General features: G+C 42.1%; 1 protein-coding gene across 1 annotated transcript; it reads left to right on the top strand.

The window, feature by feature from the left end:
* The first annotated feature begins 1,785 nt into the window (after positions 1-1,785).
* RSL1D1 (ribosomal L1 domain containing 1) lies at positions 1,786-17,011 on the top strand. Its single transcript, XM_012520728.3, has 9 exons — positions 1,786-3,308; positions 3,797-3,936; positions 4,604-4,742; positions 5,255-5,403; positions 5,490-5,591; positions 7,412-7,505; positions 7,596-7,721; positions 9,513-9,824; positions 11,732-17,011. The coding sequence occupies exons 1-9, from the start codon at positions 3,219-3,221 to the stop codon at positions 12,038-12,040; spliced, it is 1,461 nt and encodes a 486-aa protein (XP_012376182.3). The 5' UTR covers positions 1,786-3,218; the 3' UTR covers positions 12,041-17,011.
* The last annotated feature ends 504 nt before the right edge of the window (positions 17,012-17,515 follow it).

The raw sequence follows: 17,515 nt of genomic DNA, 5'->3' as shown, positions 1-17,515 counted from the left end.
TGTAGATAGATGGTGTGTTTCCAGGAATTTGTCCATTTCATTTAAGCTATCTCATTTATTGGCATACAGGTGTTCATTTTTTCTTAAAGATTAATTTTTTTCCCTCCCCTCCCACGCCCCATTGTCTGCTCTCTGTGTCCATTCACTGTGTGTTCTTCTGTGCCTGCTTGTATTCTTGTCAGCGGCACCTGGGAGCTGTGTCTCATTTTTCCATTGCATCATCTTGCTGTGTCAGCTCTGTGTGTGTGCAGAGCCATTCCTGGGCAGGCTGCACTTTTTTTGCGCTGGGTGGCTCTCCTTATGGGGTGCACTCCTTGCGCGTGGGGCTCCCCTACGCAGGCAACACCCAGGCGTGGCGCAGCACTCCTTGTGTGCATCAACACTGTGCGTGGGCCAGCTCACCACATGGGTCAGGAGGCCCTGGGTTTGAACCTTGGACCTCCCATGGGGTAGGCGGATGCCCTATTCGTTGGGCCAAACCTGCTTCCCCACAGTATTTTTTTATAGTCCTTTTTATTTCAGTGGGGGCTGTAGTAATGCCCTCCCTTCTATTTCTGACTTTAGTCATTTGTGTCTTTTTTCTTTTTCATCATCAGTTTTGCTAGAAGTTATCAATTTGCTGGTATTCTAGCTTCATCTCCCAGGCCTCCCTGCTGAACATCTCTGCTCCAGCAACTTACTGTTTCCAAACATGTCTCTGCTTTTTCACCTGAATCCATGCATTTCCTTGACCTAGAAAAATCTGGTTCTCGTATTTATTCAGGTTATAAAGAACCTGAAAACTTCAATGTGCTTTTCAGAATATTACACAATATTGGTACATCAAACCTAGTATAACAATCCATAATTCTGTTCTAAATGTAATTCCACCTCACACTAGGTTCTAAAATACACAACTGGAAGCAGGTGCCAAAAATTTAAGAATATATCTTCTAAAAGTTGGTTAAAGACAAGGTCACTATTACAGATTAGGAGTAGAACACCTCTTCTTCCAGCCTTAGCAACATAGGAGAACTTTTTGAAAACAATTGACAAAGAAGGGAAATGGATGTGGCTCAACCAATTGGGCTCCTGTCTACCTTATAGGAGGTCCAGGGTTTGACGCCCAGGGCCTCCTGGTGAGGGCAAGCTGGCCTATGCAGGAATGCCACCCTGAGCCGGAGTGCCACCCTGCATGGGAATGCCATCTAGTGCAGGAAAGCCGCCCTGTGCAGGAGTGCCAGCCAACATGGAGGACTGGCACAGCAAGATAATGCAACAAGAGACACAGAAGAGAGAAAAAAGGAAGACATAGTAGAATAGGGAGTTGAGGTGGCACAAGGGAGTACTCACCTCTCCCCCACTCTGGAAGGTCCCAGGATCAGTTCCTGGAGCTGCCTAATGAGAATGCAAGTAGACACCGAAGAACACACAGCAAATGGACACAGAGAACAGACAAAGGGTGGAATGTGGGGGGAAAGCGGGGGGGGGGGGGGGTAGAAATACATAAAATTTTTAGAAAGTTGACAAAGCCTTCTATTCCCATTCTTTCATCTCTCAAAATTTCACTTCACTAGTTGCAAGGACTGGAACCATCTTGAATGACCATCATAAGATACATAAACAAACTATATTTACTGTGGTATATCTATGGTGTGGAATGGTATGCAGATATTTTTTAATTTTTTAAATTTCTTTTTCTTCCCTTTCCCCTCCCCCACCCTGCTGTTTCTGTTGCCTGTGTCCATTCGCTGTGTTATCTTTTATATCTGTTTCTCTTTTTGTTTTCTCGTCTTTCTCCTCTAGGATTCACCAAGATTCAATCTTGAGGACCTCTGATGTGGAGAGGTTCTCTGTCAAGTGCACCACCTCAGTTCCTGGTCTCTGCTGCACTTCACCTTGACTCTTCCCTTCGTCTCTCTTTTGGTGCATCATCATCTTGCTACGTGACTCACCTGAGCAGACACTGGACATGCTGCGTGGACACTCGGCTTGCTGAGCGAGCACTTGGCTTGCTGTGTGGGTACTGGCTCACCACGTGGACACTCACATGGGCACTCAGCTCACCATGTGGGCACTCGGCTCACCACGCAGGCACTCAGCTCACCACATGGACACTTGACTTGCCCCATGAGTACCCACACGGGTACTCAGCTCACCATGCAGGCACAGTTCTTCTTTTTCACCAGGATGCCCCAGGGATCTGACCCGGGTCCTCCCATATGGTAGGAGCAGGCCTTATCACTTGAGCTACATCCACTTCCCCATGCAACTGTTAAAAACGAGACACAGGGCTTTATGTACTCCAAGATACATTACCAGAGGGAAAGAGGGGGGAAAAAAGATAAAAGAGGAAAAGCAAGTTCCAGAACTATGGGTATACTATGCCTCTATATGTGTGGAGGGAAAAACGAAATTTAAACTCAGTCACATCCATAAAGAGAATAATAAAGTACAACTATTCTCTAAACATGCCTAGAACATCCCTGGCAGGTTACAGGGGGCACTGGTAACAGTGGTTACCTCTGGGGTGTGGGGCTGGAAGGAGACTTTCTACTGTATTCCATCCTGTCCCTTGTCCAGTCTGCACACTTACGATCTTACCTCCTGCCTCTCCGTGGATCGGAAGCTCATAAGAGACTGCGTCTGGATCATTCGATCCCTCACACCGCACAACAACGTGTCTGGTAATTAACGACGCATTATTTACTACATTGAGGCAGTACCGTTATTTGAGCATTTGAGGCTGTGGCTCGGAAGCCTAAGTGATTCGCCCAAAGTCACAAAGCTGTTGGGTGATGGAGCCAGGCTCTAGGGCAAGCCTGCCTGATTCCGGAGCCCGCGCCCGCCCCGCAGTCCCGCGCGGCCTTCCCAGAGGCAGCGTCTACGCAGAACTAGCGACCCCCGGGATCGGCGGACAGGACTCCGCTCCCGTCTCAAGGCGCTTTCTCTGCTTTTCTTCCTGTAAGAGTGTGAAAGAGATGTCGCCTCGCTACCTGTGGGTCTCCAGGAAGCCAAGGGCAGAACAAGAGAGACGGGGACCTGCAGCAAGCCACCCGGACCGCACGCCCACCTAACCTCTACGGCGCAGCACCCAAACCGAATCCCGCGCGCTCCCGGAAATGACGCAACGGCTCAGGTCCCGCCCTTCCACTTCCGGCTAGGGGCCTGGGCTAGCGCATGTGCACGAGCAGCAGCTCAGTAAGTTCCTCCGCACGTTTGCACGAGGCTGCAGCGCAATGGAGGATTCGGATTCGACCTTGGCCCCAACTTCGACTCCAGAAACCTCTACCGCGCCCAAGCGGCGGTCACTGCTGGACAAGGCGCAGGTGAGTGGCCCCTGGGGAGGGCCATTCCATAGTGGGGTGGCTTTTTTATCGTGCGTGGGTGCTGTCTCAGCACCCGGAGGCCTGCGTGCGGGCTCCGCGCCTGGGTGGATGTTCCCAGCGCATTAGGAGGGCTGCTTGCTCACTTTTATTCCGCGCGAGTGGTGCCTGCTTCCCGTAGTCCTGCGACCTGGCCCCCCTTTTCTTGTATTAGCAAGTATAATTGGGCTTCTGGAGTGAGACCTGGCTTTGCTTCTGAACCGTTTTTCTTGCTAGGCCACTTAATTTTTCAAGCATCACTTAGCTCTTAGGGCTCTTCGCCCTTTGCTCTCCAGGAGCCGAGGCGGTTAACGTATGTAAAGCGCTTTAGCCAGGGGCCAGGAACATCCTTAGCTCTTAGGAATGTCTGGTTGCAAAAAAAAAAAAAAAAAAAAAAGGCAAATGCTGAATTAGATTGAAATCTAATTGATTTCTGTTTCTCCACTTTGCAGATTAGAAAGGCCTTGAAAGCTTTGTTTGAAAATTCCAAGTCCAGGAAAAACGCTAATGATTTGCTTTTGAATGAGAAAGAAAATTTCTTTTTAATGGTGGTATTGTGGAAAATTCCAAGTAAAGAACTGAGGGTCAGATTGTAAGTTCTAATTTTTTACATTTGCTCTTTTTAATTTTTTAACGAAAGAAGTTGTATGTTTCCAGAAAAATCTCGTGGAAAGTACGGCAATATTTGCTTTTTAAAATCTGCTTCGTCATTCTTTGTAACTTGAGCAATTGCAAGTTCGTTTCTAATGGAAACTTGGCAAAATCAGTAAAAATCTTATGTGAAATAAATTGTGATTAAAAGAACCATAGGAATTCAGACATGCTACAATTGTTTTAAGTCTCAACATAATACTCAATTCCTCCTGATTTGCCCCAAGTTTTCTGTTTTAGTGCTTAAGAGTTAAATTGTCTATGTAGCTAAGAGTTTAGAATATATGTGGTTATAGGGAACATATATGATAATTGCATATGCAATATTTTGGGTATTTTTGTTTACATTTTGAACCTTATATACCAAATGTTTATTGATCTTTTTGTCTGTGGGTATTTATGGTGTTACCCCTGAGTCTTAAATCTCTTCTCTGTGTCATGGAAAACTAGATATATAATTAAATGTTGTGCTTGGTACAATATTTGCTTAAATAGCATGAATGAAAGTTATTGAGATGATAGTAAATTTATTGTGTGTTCTGCGAAATATAAACATACACATTTATAACAATACATTACTCCTTGGTTCCTTCTCATGTATTTTGCAGGTCTTTGCCTTTTGGTATTCGGTCAGATTTAGCAGAAGTCTGTTTATTTACCAAGGATGAACCCAATTTAACTCCTGAAAAGACAGAACATTTCTATAGGAGTCTTTTGAACAAACATAATATTAAGAACATTTCTCAGGTAGGGAGCAGGTTTATGTTTTCAAAAAGAAGGATTTAATTTAATTTTGGTGCTTTTAGGTAAGTTATATTTTGTCTTCCTTGTGACGGAGTACCTGTTGACATTTGTTGACCTGAAAGCTGGAAACATATACATCAGTATCCCTTTTTGTGTTGTATATTATACAGAAGGCTGCACCACTGCTTTTTTCTTCTGGACTCCCAGAGCTTCCTGTGTTTGCTTCCAATTTGACACTTATCCCTGTTTTGTAGTTGTTGGCGTTCTTGCCTTTATCATCCCTGAGATCTAAGTTTCTTCAGCTGGGATTCCATCTTACCTGTCTCAGCTTCCCCAATATTTAAATTAGTGCCTGGCTTGTTTTTGGCACTAAAATGTTTGCTAAAGTAAGATGGATATGTATGGCTTGAGTGCATTTTAAAATCTGAATAGGCTAGACTACAAATTGTCATCTAAATGTGCTGCTGCTTGTTTGGGGCCTTAATTTTTCATGTTGTTACTCTTACGTTTTCTAGATTATTCCCCTCCGAACTTTAAAAAAGGAATATAAACCCTATGAAGCCAAGCTCCGCCTCTTGGGTAGTTTTGATTTCTTCCTTGCAGATGCAAGAATTAGACGGCTTTTACCGTCTATCATAGGGAAACATTTCTATCTCAGAAAGAAGTAAGTTTTTCTGCAATGATGGAATTTAGCAAGATGAAATTTTATAGATGTGTGTATTGTGGTTTGAACGTGTGTGTGTTTTCTAGAGTTCCAGTATCTGTAAACCTTCTGGCCAAGGATTTGTCAAGCAAGATCAATGAATCTATAGGTGGAACTGTTTTAAACATCTCTAAAAGTGGTTCCTGCAGGTAGGTAAGGGGTATTTTTGTGTGCCTGTATTTAATCTTGTACTTCCTTAATTTAATTGTTTAAACTTTCTGAGATGTTAGTGTTAATGAAACTAGGTCCTTCTGTAAAAAATAAATTCCTTTACTTAAAAGTGTTAATCCCCTAGAACAAAGCTCTCCTGTTCTAGCACTTCGTAAGGTAAATATCTGCACATCTGTTAGAGTTGCTACCAGCTGCACATGCATGTTGAGCACTTGAAATGTGCCTGAGAACTGACTTTAATTTTATTTTAAGTAGCTACATAATGGCGAATGGTTACTGCATTGAATAGGGCAGCCCTGGCTACTAAGGAAAGGAAGAGAAATGAGATTAGTACCTAGAGACCATTAGTAGGCCTGGGTTTACATGTCAGGATGTTAGTTTATCCTTTGCTGTGAAAGTCTGCTTTAGTCTTTCATTGAAAGAATTCAGCATCCATCCAGTTTCATTAGCCTTTTGAGGGGCTTTGTGTTGGCCTATTGATTTAATCTTACCCGAGATGGTGACACAGGTCAAGACCCCCCAGCCCTAGGCTCAAATTCCAGAAAAGCCCTCTTTTTGGTGGGCAGCTTAGGCTTTATCGTTGGTTGGCAGTTTACCAGCTTTGGGGGAAGGGGAAAAGGCAAGTTTTAAACATACTTAAAATGCAGTTAACTAAATATTGACTGGTGCATCTAGGGGATGAGGCATGAGCAGGGGCCACTAGAGCAGAGCTGTTGCGGGTGGCCCTTCCTCCTAGGCCTTTCCACCCAAAGATACCCCAGTGATTCCATAGCAGATCATAGGACACCAGAAGTTTCTTGATCTGTTCACCTGGGAGGCCAGCCCTCAGTGTGTGTCTCCGGGTAGGGCTGGGCAAGACCCATGGCCCCAGGTGTTGCCTCCTGCCTGCAGCTGCAAAGCCCTTTCACTGGCTGTAACTGAGTGGCTGAGAAGAGTTGGTTGCCACAGGTGGACCCCACAGCCCTCTTCCTTTGGTTGTAGGCCCATGGAAAGCATTTCGCTAGAAGGTCAGAAGTCTGGCTCATGGAGTCCTTGAGTAGCTGGTAGAAGGGGATGGTACAATGAAAGCAGATAAAGGAGCAGGAGACTTTATCCAAGTAAAAAGCCCATAGCTTAAGGAGAGTGGACAACTTAAAAAACAAACCAACTCAAAACTCAAACCATTCCTTTCATCTTTTTCCACCTTTTCCTAATACAGCAGTTTCCTGTGTTTCTCTTTTCCTTCCGTCTGGGAAGCTATGGAAGGTGTGCTCACAGGCAGGTGGTGAGGACACAGAGTGGGCAGAGCCTGTCTTTGGTTGGAAGGAGGTGGCAGCACTAGTCCCTGCCTTATCCTGGTTTAGCAAGACAATCCATCAACAGTGAGCCTGCCTTTCCGCTCCCATGGGGGTAGGGCGCTAGCAGGACAGGGACAGATGTCCTAGTGGCTGAGCATTGAGCACTTTTGGACTTCCCACTTGGCTTAGGTCTGAGCTCCACTTCACCTGAAGGGATGGTGTTGGTCAGGGCCAGTAGAGCTGTAAAGGTGGCAGGCATCCTCCCTTTCCCACTTGTGGAGAAGGGTGGGCTTTCACACATGGCCAGCTCTTCAGTGGTGTGACCTCTGATTTCAGGTGGAAGGGATTTTTGCAACAATTGAAACCCAGTCTTTCCTTAATATATTTAGAACCTAAAGATTTGAATGTCTCTACTTTTTAAAAAGAATTTCAGAATTGTGTATTTCTGTTTCCCACGCATTCCTGCTTTATTTTGAAAAACTTGTTTAAAAATCTTGATCTAATACTTTCTTAAATTTTAGTACTATACGTGTTGGTCACACTGGAATGAAGTTGCAGCAGATCCTTCAGAATGTCATTGCTGTTGCAGAAGGGCTTTCAGAAAAATTGCCAGAGGTATATAAGATATTGCAGATAGATCCGTTAAATTTTCATTTAAAGGAAACAAGATATGTGTATAATAGATTGTTACTCTCTTTGTTTCAGAAATGGGAGAGTGTGAAACTCTTATACCTGAAAACTGAGAAATCGGTTGCCCTTCCAATCTTTTCTTCATTTAAGAGCAGTTGGGATGATGCTAAAGGAATAAGCCTTCCTGGTCAGAAGAAAAAAGTTAGTAGAATTTTTCAGAAATTTGCCTGGCTGAATTATCAAGGTTGTCAACTGACCCAAAGAGAAAATTAGCTTGATGTTCCTCCCTGACTTTTCAAGTGTCTTTAATAGATTTCCACTGATTGCACTCACGTTCGTTGTTCCACTTTACATGTGAGATTTAGTTAATAAAGGTGTACAAAGACATAAATATCTTAAATTTATTAATAAGAATTTAAAATTTTTAATTTGTAAAAGAGTTAATTAGGCTCAAAAGAGGCCTGTACTGTGGCAAGAGAGAGGAAAACCATAATCTACTTTATTAAGTACTTTGTTATTTGTAGACAAAATTTGAGGTCGTTTTAGGCTAACAGACACCTCTTGGTTTTGGTTTGTGGCTCATCAGTGCCACGGATACTATCGCAGAAGAAGCCAGAACAAAAGAAAATGCAGTCCCTTCAGTTTGTGCTATTTGTTAGGCCTTTCTGCTAGTTCATTAATTCTCTTTTCAATGAAATTAATCATGCCAAAATAATCTCCTAGTTTGTTTTCATTCTTTAAACACAGGTGTTTTATAGGTGCCTGATAATTCAGAGTAGAACCTAACATGTTACACCTAGTGTCTGTATCTGCTGTTTCCTTATGTAATTGGATTATCTTTGTGTGATGGTCATTGAAAAATTATTTGTAGAATTCCCTTGAGGCATAGGTTGAAGATACTTTGCCCTAGAGGATTCACTTTTACTTCTGCCAGACACCTGGGAGCACTTTTTGCCTGGGGCCACCTTAAAGCACATTCAAAACCTGAGATTTCCTTGAATGACTCAAACAGGGTTTTAAATCTGCAGGAGTGCCACTCCCTGTATGTCTTTACCCCAGCTGTAACTTTTGGCGGCCCCAGCTTGTGAGGAAGTTCTCTGAGGTCCTGGCTTACTGTGTGAAAGTTCTCTTAGAATCTTGACCCATTGCGTACTCTGGCGTTTGATTTCTCCCCATTTCATCCCCTGGCCCCACACAGCTGTTAAAAGGATCAGCAAATATTATCAAGGCAACAGTGGTGTCTGTGTTTCCTTACCCCTTTAAATTTCCATTTTAAATTTCTTGCCGTATAATCAACTCAAAGTATTTAAAAAAAAAAAACATTCTTGAAAATATATTTTATTCCACTTTTTTCTTCTTTTCATTGGGAAGATGGCCCAGAATAACAGACTGTTATTATTGGAAGCAGAATGTCTGAATTTTTTGCCATTTGTGAGCAGATTCAGTTGAGTTTTGTGAAGATGTTGAAATTGTTGGTTAAAGTGGAATTTGGGCACTGTTGGAGATATCATTTAACAGTACTCTGTGATAAGGATAATGTGCCTTTAGCTATGTAAATTTTCCACTTTTATAACTTTCAACCACAGGTTGAGGTAGGGGGAAAATGGGACTTTTTTTTTCTTTTGCTAACAGCTTTATTGATATAATTTACATGCCAAACAATTTCAGAATTATTCTTAACTCATCTGTAAAAAATTTGACTTTCACAAAATGTGTGAAAATGGTTATATACCTCAGACACCCAGAATATATTCCAAAATACCTATATATAATTTATCATAAAACGCTCTTTGGCTGAGGTGAACACAGAATAGTGGAATTTTGATTGAAGTGCTAGTTAGGAGATTTGTTCACTCACTTTGTACGTGCCAAGGACCTTTCAGGCTTTATCAGTAAACAAAACTACAAGTGCTAAGTCTGTGCTATTTATTTATCAACAGAAGTATCCCCTGCTAAAGAAATAGTTGATTTTGTTTTGTTGTTGTTTGGTAGGAGGCAAAGAAAAAAGAAAAATTAAAAAAAAAAGAAACAAAAAAGCTCAAATTAAAAGAGAAGAAGAGAAGAAAAAGAGAAATACGAGATGCTAGGAAAAGAAAAAGCCAAGCCCTTTCTAAAGATCAGGTCCCTGCTGAAGCCAGTGGCGCTCCAGTGAAAGGCTGTGGCCTCCCAGCAGAGGACACCACAGGGTCTGAGAAGCAGGAGCCAGGCAAAGTGAAAGCCCCATTTAAAGTGGAAGACGGATCTGAGGATGAGATTCCACTACTGGTACCAATGGACAAAACACCTGCTAAAGAAACGGTAGAGGTATTTTTATTAGTGTTGCGTATTCATAGTGGATGGATTGAGTGGCCACTGGGTCGGGCAGACCCTGCTGAGTGGTAACTGTTACTCAGTTGGGAGGTATTCGCAGTAGAAATCAGTTTCACATGAATCTTTTCTACCAAAGATTTTCAGATAGTAGATCAAAAATACTAGGGCAAACCCATACCCCAAAGATGGTTACTGTGATTTGCTTTACCCTTATTTGAAGTATTAAAACTTTCAGTTTATGTGGATTGATGTATGGTAAACACACTCTTATGTACTTTGGAGAGGAAGGGAGATTTGGTCATATTAATAATTCTAAGAAACATTGCCTGTTTTAAAAAGTAAACCAGGGAAGAAATTTGGGCAAGTAGTCCCATTTCTAAAGTCAAATCATGGATCAGCACATAAGTGATCTTGGAGAATTGATAGGGCAAATGTGGGTGCTAGATCCTGCCTCTCAAATCTCTCCATCCCCATCCCCACCCCCAGAGGAATTCTTAATGAGCTTCTGACCTCACAGTTTAGAGGAAGGACTTAAAGGAACTGAGTTATTAAGTTTTTGGTTATTGTGATTTGTACTCAAGGTGTCCTAGTACTGGGGGACAGCTCTAGAAAAACGAGGGGGAAATGGGTCCCTGAGAGACTCGATGGTCTCCCTCCCTCTGTGCTAAGCACGAGAGTGGCCCTTCCTGGTGAGCACCAGGTGGAGGAATGGTCCCAGGGCCAGTGCCGCACTTGACCTGGTTTACATTTCGTGGGGACAGTAATCCCAACAGTATGATAATCCTCATCTACTAGTGTAAGTATTTTTTTCAGAGCACCCCGAAATGCTACAAAGATTTTTTAATATGCTTGGAGTTAACACAGTTGACCCGTATGTTGATTGGAAGCTATTTAGTTTTTCTAAGTCAGAGCTGGCTTTGTATGATGGGTTGGTGGGTAAAGTGCTAGAAAATAAAGGGTGAAAAGCATAGCTGACTGGGTGATGCCTGCAAAGGCTTGTGCCCTTTGAGCCCGTCTAGCAAGTAGGGTCAGGGTAACAATTCTAGTCATTCTTTACTAGAGAAGCAGAAATTAGAAAACATACATCCATGGAGTGGTTTTTAATAGCTACTGAAAATAATGTGTTGAGTAAGAGTTTGTAGTGCTTTGAAAAATGCTAAAGAAGTCAGTCATTGGGAAAGGGGCTTGTTGTACATACTCAGCTCCTTAGATACATATATACTCACGGGGAAAAGGGAGTGAATAAGAATACTGTGTGACACGGTTATTAGGGATTTTGGTTTTATATATTTGTGATGTTTTTCAGACTTTCCATAGTAATCTTTTTTTATATCTACGCAAAACCAGCTTGTTTTTTTCCCACCCTCAGACAACCAGTTTGTTTTTTTGTTGGTGGTGGCTTTTTGCCTTTGTCCCCCACTTCTGTACTGGACAGAATCCATTGTTAGGATGTTGTCCTTGGATCCTCAGAAGCATCACCAGGGTGCTTGGAGAGCCTGTGATTTCTGGCGTGTAATGCTCCCCTCAAAGAGCCTCTCAGTCTCACTTCGGGGGTTGGGTTTTTGTAACAGCATCCCAGTTGGGTTTCTCACACAGTTTGAGGACCCCTGCTCTAAGCCACACGGAAGGCCTCCAAGTTTACTTGCAGGAGTCCCTTCGCTCAACCCTAGGGGAAAGCCAGGTTTCCTTTGATTGCACCAGGGAGTGGGGTCCTTTCGACAGTTGTTGACGGTGGAATCCAGCTGCCTTTCAGAACCCCCAGTAAGCAAGAGAACAAGCCATTCCTTATCATTGCACTGAGGTGTTCCTTTTGGGGGGTACCCAATAAAAACAGTAACTACTAGAGTTAGTTAATATGACAGATTTTTTTCCCAGATTTGAAAACTTTCTTCTTTTCTTAGATGCAAAAACGTGCCAAAGTAAAGAAATCTTCCAGAAAGAGCCTTGGTCCCAACACACAAATGGGGAAGAAGAGAAAGGCCCCTTCAGCTTCAAAGACCCCTGGAGCTGCAGAGGTGGAGACTCCAGGTAAAATCCCAGGAAAGAAGCCAAGAATCAAAGAAGAGACAGAGGAAGAAATCAACTCCTCACTTGGGAAAAAAGGCCTTAGACAGACTCCAAAAAAGCCAGAGGCCAAGTTCTTTGCCACTCCAAGAAAACCTGCCAGAAAAGCTCCCCAGACTCCCAAGCACAAGTCCCAGAAAGCCTGAAATCAGCAACTTGCCCAGTGGGAAACATCAGGGCTGCCTGAAGAGCTTTTTAAAAACACCCAGTCTTGGCCCCTGTTGCATCTGCCTCCAGTGGAAAGGCCTGGGCTTAAAATGTTCCTAAATTCCCCAGGTAATTCTGATGTAAGTTCCTAAATCTAGGGGCCTGTGGTTTGGTGTAAAATCTATTTTTTAATTGCTCTTCTGTGTGTCTGCTAATATAATGGGAAACTGCACTGCCTTTCTGTGTTGTTGTTTTATTATTACTGTTATTATTAAAGTGTAACATTGGCTTCTGGGTGTACTGTCTGCATTCCAAATCTCATCACTTTTATTGGAAGGCATATGATTGGATCTTTCTCTCCCCTACTTTAAATCATTTGTTCACATGGGTTCTGTTCAGCTGGTTTGTGCAGACATTTCCAAAGCTGGTCTGCATGAGAATCGGCTGTGGAGCATGTGAGGAACTTGGATTTCCTGGCCCTCCTACTGAGAATGGTATATCTTGGCAGGTCTTAGAAGGGTTCTTGGAATCAATTTTTTTTTTATTCCCAAGTTGTGAATCACTGAGCAAACTGGGTGAGGGAAATTACGAAGAGTCACCTATAGAGGCATTGAATGGTATCCTGCCTACTAGAGGGAAGAAAATACTGATCTTTCCAGCTTCCTCCAATTCACTTCTCACCCTACATAGGCTTACCTATGTGTGACAGTTCCAGGATGGCAGTCTGAGAAGGCGCACTAATGAAAGTTTGCACAGTTGTCAAATAACATACCAAGGCAGTAGGTGGCTTTTTAGGTACTTGACCTTTAACTGGATTTGAGTTGGGGTACACATCCCTAGCAGTGACTTGCAGGTGCTGACCTCTGAGAGGGGCACGCTTTCAAAGATCATGTAGTTGAGAAACAAGTAGTGAAAGTGGGAACACAAACTTTAGGTCATTTTTTCTCCAGGAGGAATAGAGACTTTAGCTTTTCAGAGCACAGGTTAAAAATTATGGAAGCCCCTAAACGCAAAGTTAATTTGTAAACCCACTGTCCTTTCAATCTTTTAAAAAGGAATATACATTTACTGTGTTTTGGAGTTTATCTTAATACTTTATTTCCTTTTTCTATTTGATCGTCTCGTCGTCTTTCTGGTGCATAGCTTCACTGTGCAGCTTTGGGGCACCTTTTTTCTTTTTTTACCAGGAAGTCCCGGGAATCAAACCAGGGTCCTCCATACAGTAAATGGGAGCTCATTTGTTTCACCACAGCCGCTTCCCTTAATACTTTTTATTTTATTTTATTATTTTAAAAAAATTTTTTAAGAGATTTATTTTATTCCCCTCACCCTTTGTCTGCTCTCTCTGTCCATTCGCTGTGTGTTCTGTGTTCACTTGCATTACCCAACGAAGCTGGGAAACTGCGTCTCTTTTTTTGTTGTGTCATCTTGCTGCGTCAGCTCTCTGTGTGCAGTGCCACTCCTGAGCAGGCTGCGCTTTTTTCACATGGGGTGGCTCTCCTTGCAGGGCGCACTCCTTGTGCATGGGGCACCCCATTGTGGGGGCACCCCTGCATGGCATGGCACTCCTTGCACACAGCAGCACTGTGCATGGGCCAGCTCACCACATGGGTCAGGAGGCCCTGGGGATCGAACCCTGGACCCTCTATATGGTGGGCGGATGCTCTTACCAGTTGAGCGACGTCTGTTTCCCACCTTAATATTTTTTAAAAGCTTGTCTCCCATAGAAATTAAGTCTTTAGGAAAGATGATCAGATAGACCGTCACTTATTTGTAACTTCAAGAATGAAAATTTAAGTCTTCCTGTCTTCCACAGGACAAGCTCATGTATATATACAAGCTAACTTGTTCTCTAGATGACAAAAATGGGTTTTTTAAGGCCCCATTTTTTTGGCCAAATAAAGGATTTACAGCTCAAAATTCTTTGACTGTATCTTAGTGTCCCTAGTGAATATGATATAGGTCTTTACTGTCTTGTTCCACTGTGCCCTTAGTTTCACTGTAATAAACTTCCAAAGTTCTCTATTGAAAAAAAAATTTGCTGAAACTTCTTGAGCCAGGACACAAGTATTTTGACAATGGCAAGTCATGGTTGAGGAATGAGTGATGGTTCTGAATTGTAATGAAAATTGTCTTTTCAGTCATGGAACTGGATTTCTAAGGCTTAGGAAGTACAGGGAACGTGTTCTTACCACTGATGGCGCTTTGAGCTGACAGTCTACCCAGGGGCAAGGGGAAACTTGGAAATCTGGTGGGGGTCAGGCTCAGGAAAAGCAGTTTAAAGCGGGCTGATGTTTCGTTGAGAGTCAGTGCTGGGTTTCTGGAATCCCATTTTCCACTACATGGTGATTTAATGGACAAAACCGGATCTCATGGGAAAAACTTGAAACATTTTTATTTTGAAGAAAGTGTTTGAATATTAACTTGTTTAGGAACTCAAATGAGCATCAAATTTTAATATTTTTAGATGCCTTGAATGTATTCAGGAATCAGTGTTTCATAAAAGATCACATGTGATTTACAGTCCCCGTGAAGGATGTTAAAAGTGAGGGTGTGAAGAAATTGCCAAGCCTCATTCTGTCAGACTCAAAACCTTTCTCTCCTTGTAGTCTACAGGTGTTTAATGGTTTAAGTAGCAAAGAAAACTTTTTTTTTCTTGAATTGGTCCTGTTTTCCCAGTCTACAATTCGGGTTAATATTTACCACACTTTTATTAGGGATTCCCCACTGGGCCTTTATGAACTATAAGAAGGCCTTGTCAATCCTTGGCTTCTAAAGGAATTCTTATGATGATATGCTGCAAATAAAATTTTAGTTTTGATTATTTCAGTATACTCAGATACTAGAGAGAAAAAGAGCAAGTTATTTACCTGGTCATATAATTTATCCTAAGACTCTAAATCTCAAGTCTAGAGTAATGTCTTGTTTTATATATAACTGGAATTTTCTATACTTGAAGTTACAGGAAATGGGGCATCTGTATAATTTTGACTGACCTAAAATGTCCCTCAGCTCTCCAAAAGACATGAGCTGGAAATGTGAATTAGACACCCAAGATTTCTTCATGGATTGAGCTCAAAATTTATTCCTCCAGTATCCTCAACCATATATTGACACAGGCTCAACTTAGCCATTCAGCCACAAGTTATATCAGTTTTCTTTCATTCATCCAGCCATCCACACATCCTCATATGTAACCATAAAGTTCCTACAAGCTGCCATGTATAGTACCAGACTTGGGAAGTAACGCATGAGACATTGCTTCGAACCTCTAGAGCTCTGGTCTAGTTAGGGGCAGCCTCCGAATTTGATGGAGGAGGAAGCATTTAGGCTGCAAGCAGGTGGCAGCAGGGTTAGGGAACTTCTCTTGATGTCTTGCTATCCAACCTTAGCTTTTTCTTTTTCTATTTTATTTTTTAATGTTACATTCAAAAAATAAAAGAGGTCCCCATATACCTCCCAGCCCCCTCTCCCCACTCCTCACATCAACAACCTCTTTCATCATCGTGGGACATTCATTGCATTTGGTGAATCCAACCTTACCTTTTAAATTTAGAATGTATGTTATTTGAGGGAAGGGCTGATGGAAATATGCTGGGGTGGGGGTAGGTACCAAAGCCTGCCTAAGCCACCCCTTTTCTGAATGGAGAAAGGGATACCAGAAACAAAAGACTTGTACCTGAGCCCAAGAGTTACTTAAAATCAACAAAACCAGTATTCTTCCTCGACATTCAAACAGCTTCCCGAAAGGAAACTGCTCAAAGCCTGTGCATTTTACTACAGACTTGGGAGTGTGCATTTGAATGGCCTTAGACTGTGCCTGCTGTACAACTGCTTGGGTATTTTCACTTAGTAATGCAACTTAAATTTCTTTCCATTACCAGCACTTACAGACTTCTCTTACTTGCTTAGTGGGGATTATTGATATACCAGAATTTAGCTGCTTCTCTTTACTGGATAGTCCACCTCTTTCTGAACAATGCTGTGTTAAATGTCTAATGGGAGAGCACGTAAATGGAAAAGGTGGGGTCAGAGGGTACACATACTTAATATTGTGAAAGATACTGCTAAAATGGCTTTCTAAAAGTCTGTACAGGAGCAGATGTGGCTGCCTGGTCGAGCGTGCACCTCACATGTGTAAGGTCCTGGGTTTAATCCCTGGTACCTCCTAAAAAAAAAAAAGCCTGTACAGTATTTTATGGGTTTTTTTTTCCTTCTTTATATTTCCCCAGTATCAATATTGTCAGGTGTTTTAATATTGGTAAATCCAGTAGATTTAGTTTGTATATCTGGTAGGTGAGGTTGAACGCTATTATTACCATTTTGACCATTCAAATTGTATCCCATTTTCTATTGGTTGTCATTGGTAAGGATGAGGGTTGTTTGTTTTGTTTTGTTTTTGAGGTACCAGGGCTGGGCATGAACTCTGAGCCACATTGGATTCCCTTAGTTGGGTTTTTGTTTGTTTTGCTTGTTTGTTTTTCTTTTCAGGAGGCATGGGAACCGAACCCGGGACCTCGCATGTGAGAAGCAAGCACTCAGTTGCTTGAGTCACATCCGCTCCCCTGCTTTAGTTTTTTAATGTTCATATTTTATGTTACAAATAACTTTTTATCAAGTTTTTTTATCTAACTTTCTAAAAATAACTGGTCAGAAAAGATTGTGAAAAACTTTGGAATGAGCAAAAGAGATTACTGAGTGTTCTTTCAATGGAATGTTGGCTGTAGTCTAGCAGACACTTCATGGATTATCTACTTTGACTATCTGACTAGGCCATTTTACAATTTTGTGAACTTAAAAGTTAACTTGTAGACAAGTGATAGTAATGCATACTTTTCTTGTCCTTGTCAGTACAAATAAATTCTGTTACTTACAGAGGATATAAATCTCCTTATTTGAACCACTTTAACCTCTTACTGGATCTCTCATTAATTGGTGTGTTAAATAAAGTCTTTGACATGCTGACTTTATATTTGTGTGAGTTAAAACTTTTTCTTTTTGAAAAGTATACTTACCAAATGTCTGGTGTCTCTTGTCAAAGTTTTAAATTCCGAATATAATTTTCCATCATGGTTTTGTACTGTGCCAGATTTTGAATTGATTTTTGTATAGTGTTTAGAGCTCACATTTTCCTAAAATTGGCAACCTTGTTCCAGAGCAGTTGATACACAACCTTTTATCAAATTTAAACATATATTCATAGGTCTATTCCTCTGGTCATTTTTTTCCTTTCTGGTGTCTTGTGGGGTGAGGAGGTGCTCTCGGGAGGGTAGCCCGAGTGGAGATGCATGGGATGCGCTGCTCGAAAGTGGCGAACACGGACCAGTACTCGCTGTTACACTGGGATGTGCCGAGCGTAGCCAAAGTGATGTTTGCCACCTGAGTGTCTAATTAGCAGCCAGCAAGAGCACATGCCTGTAGATGAGTGGTCTGTGCTACTTCGAATGATTGTGTAGTAGGTAGTGCCCAAGAAG

This window comes from Dasypus novemcinctus, chromosome 23 (genome assembly GCF_030445035.2).
Source record: "Dasypus novemcinctus isolate mDasNov1 chromosome 23, mDasNov1.1.hap2, whole genome shotgun sequence".
Lineage (NCBI taxonomy): Eukaryota > Metazoa > Chordata > Mammalia > Cingulata > Dasypodidae > Dasypus > Dasypus novemcinctus.
The sequence above is the reverse complement of the archived record's forward strand: the minus strand, read 5'-3'. Positions and strand labels throughout refer to the sequence as shown.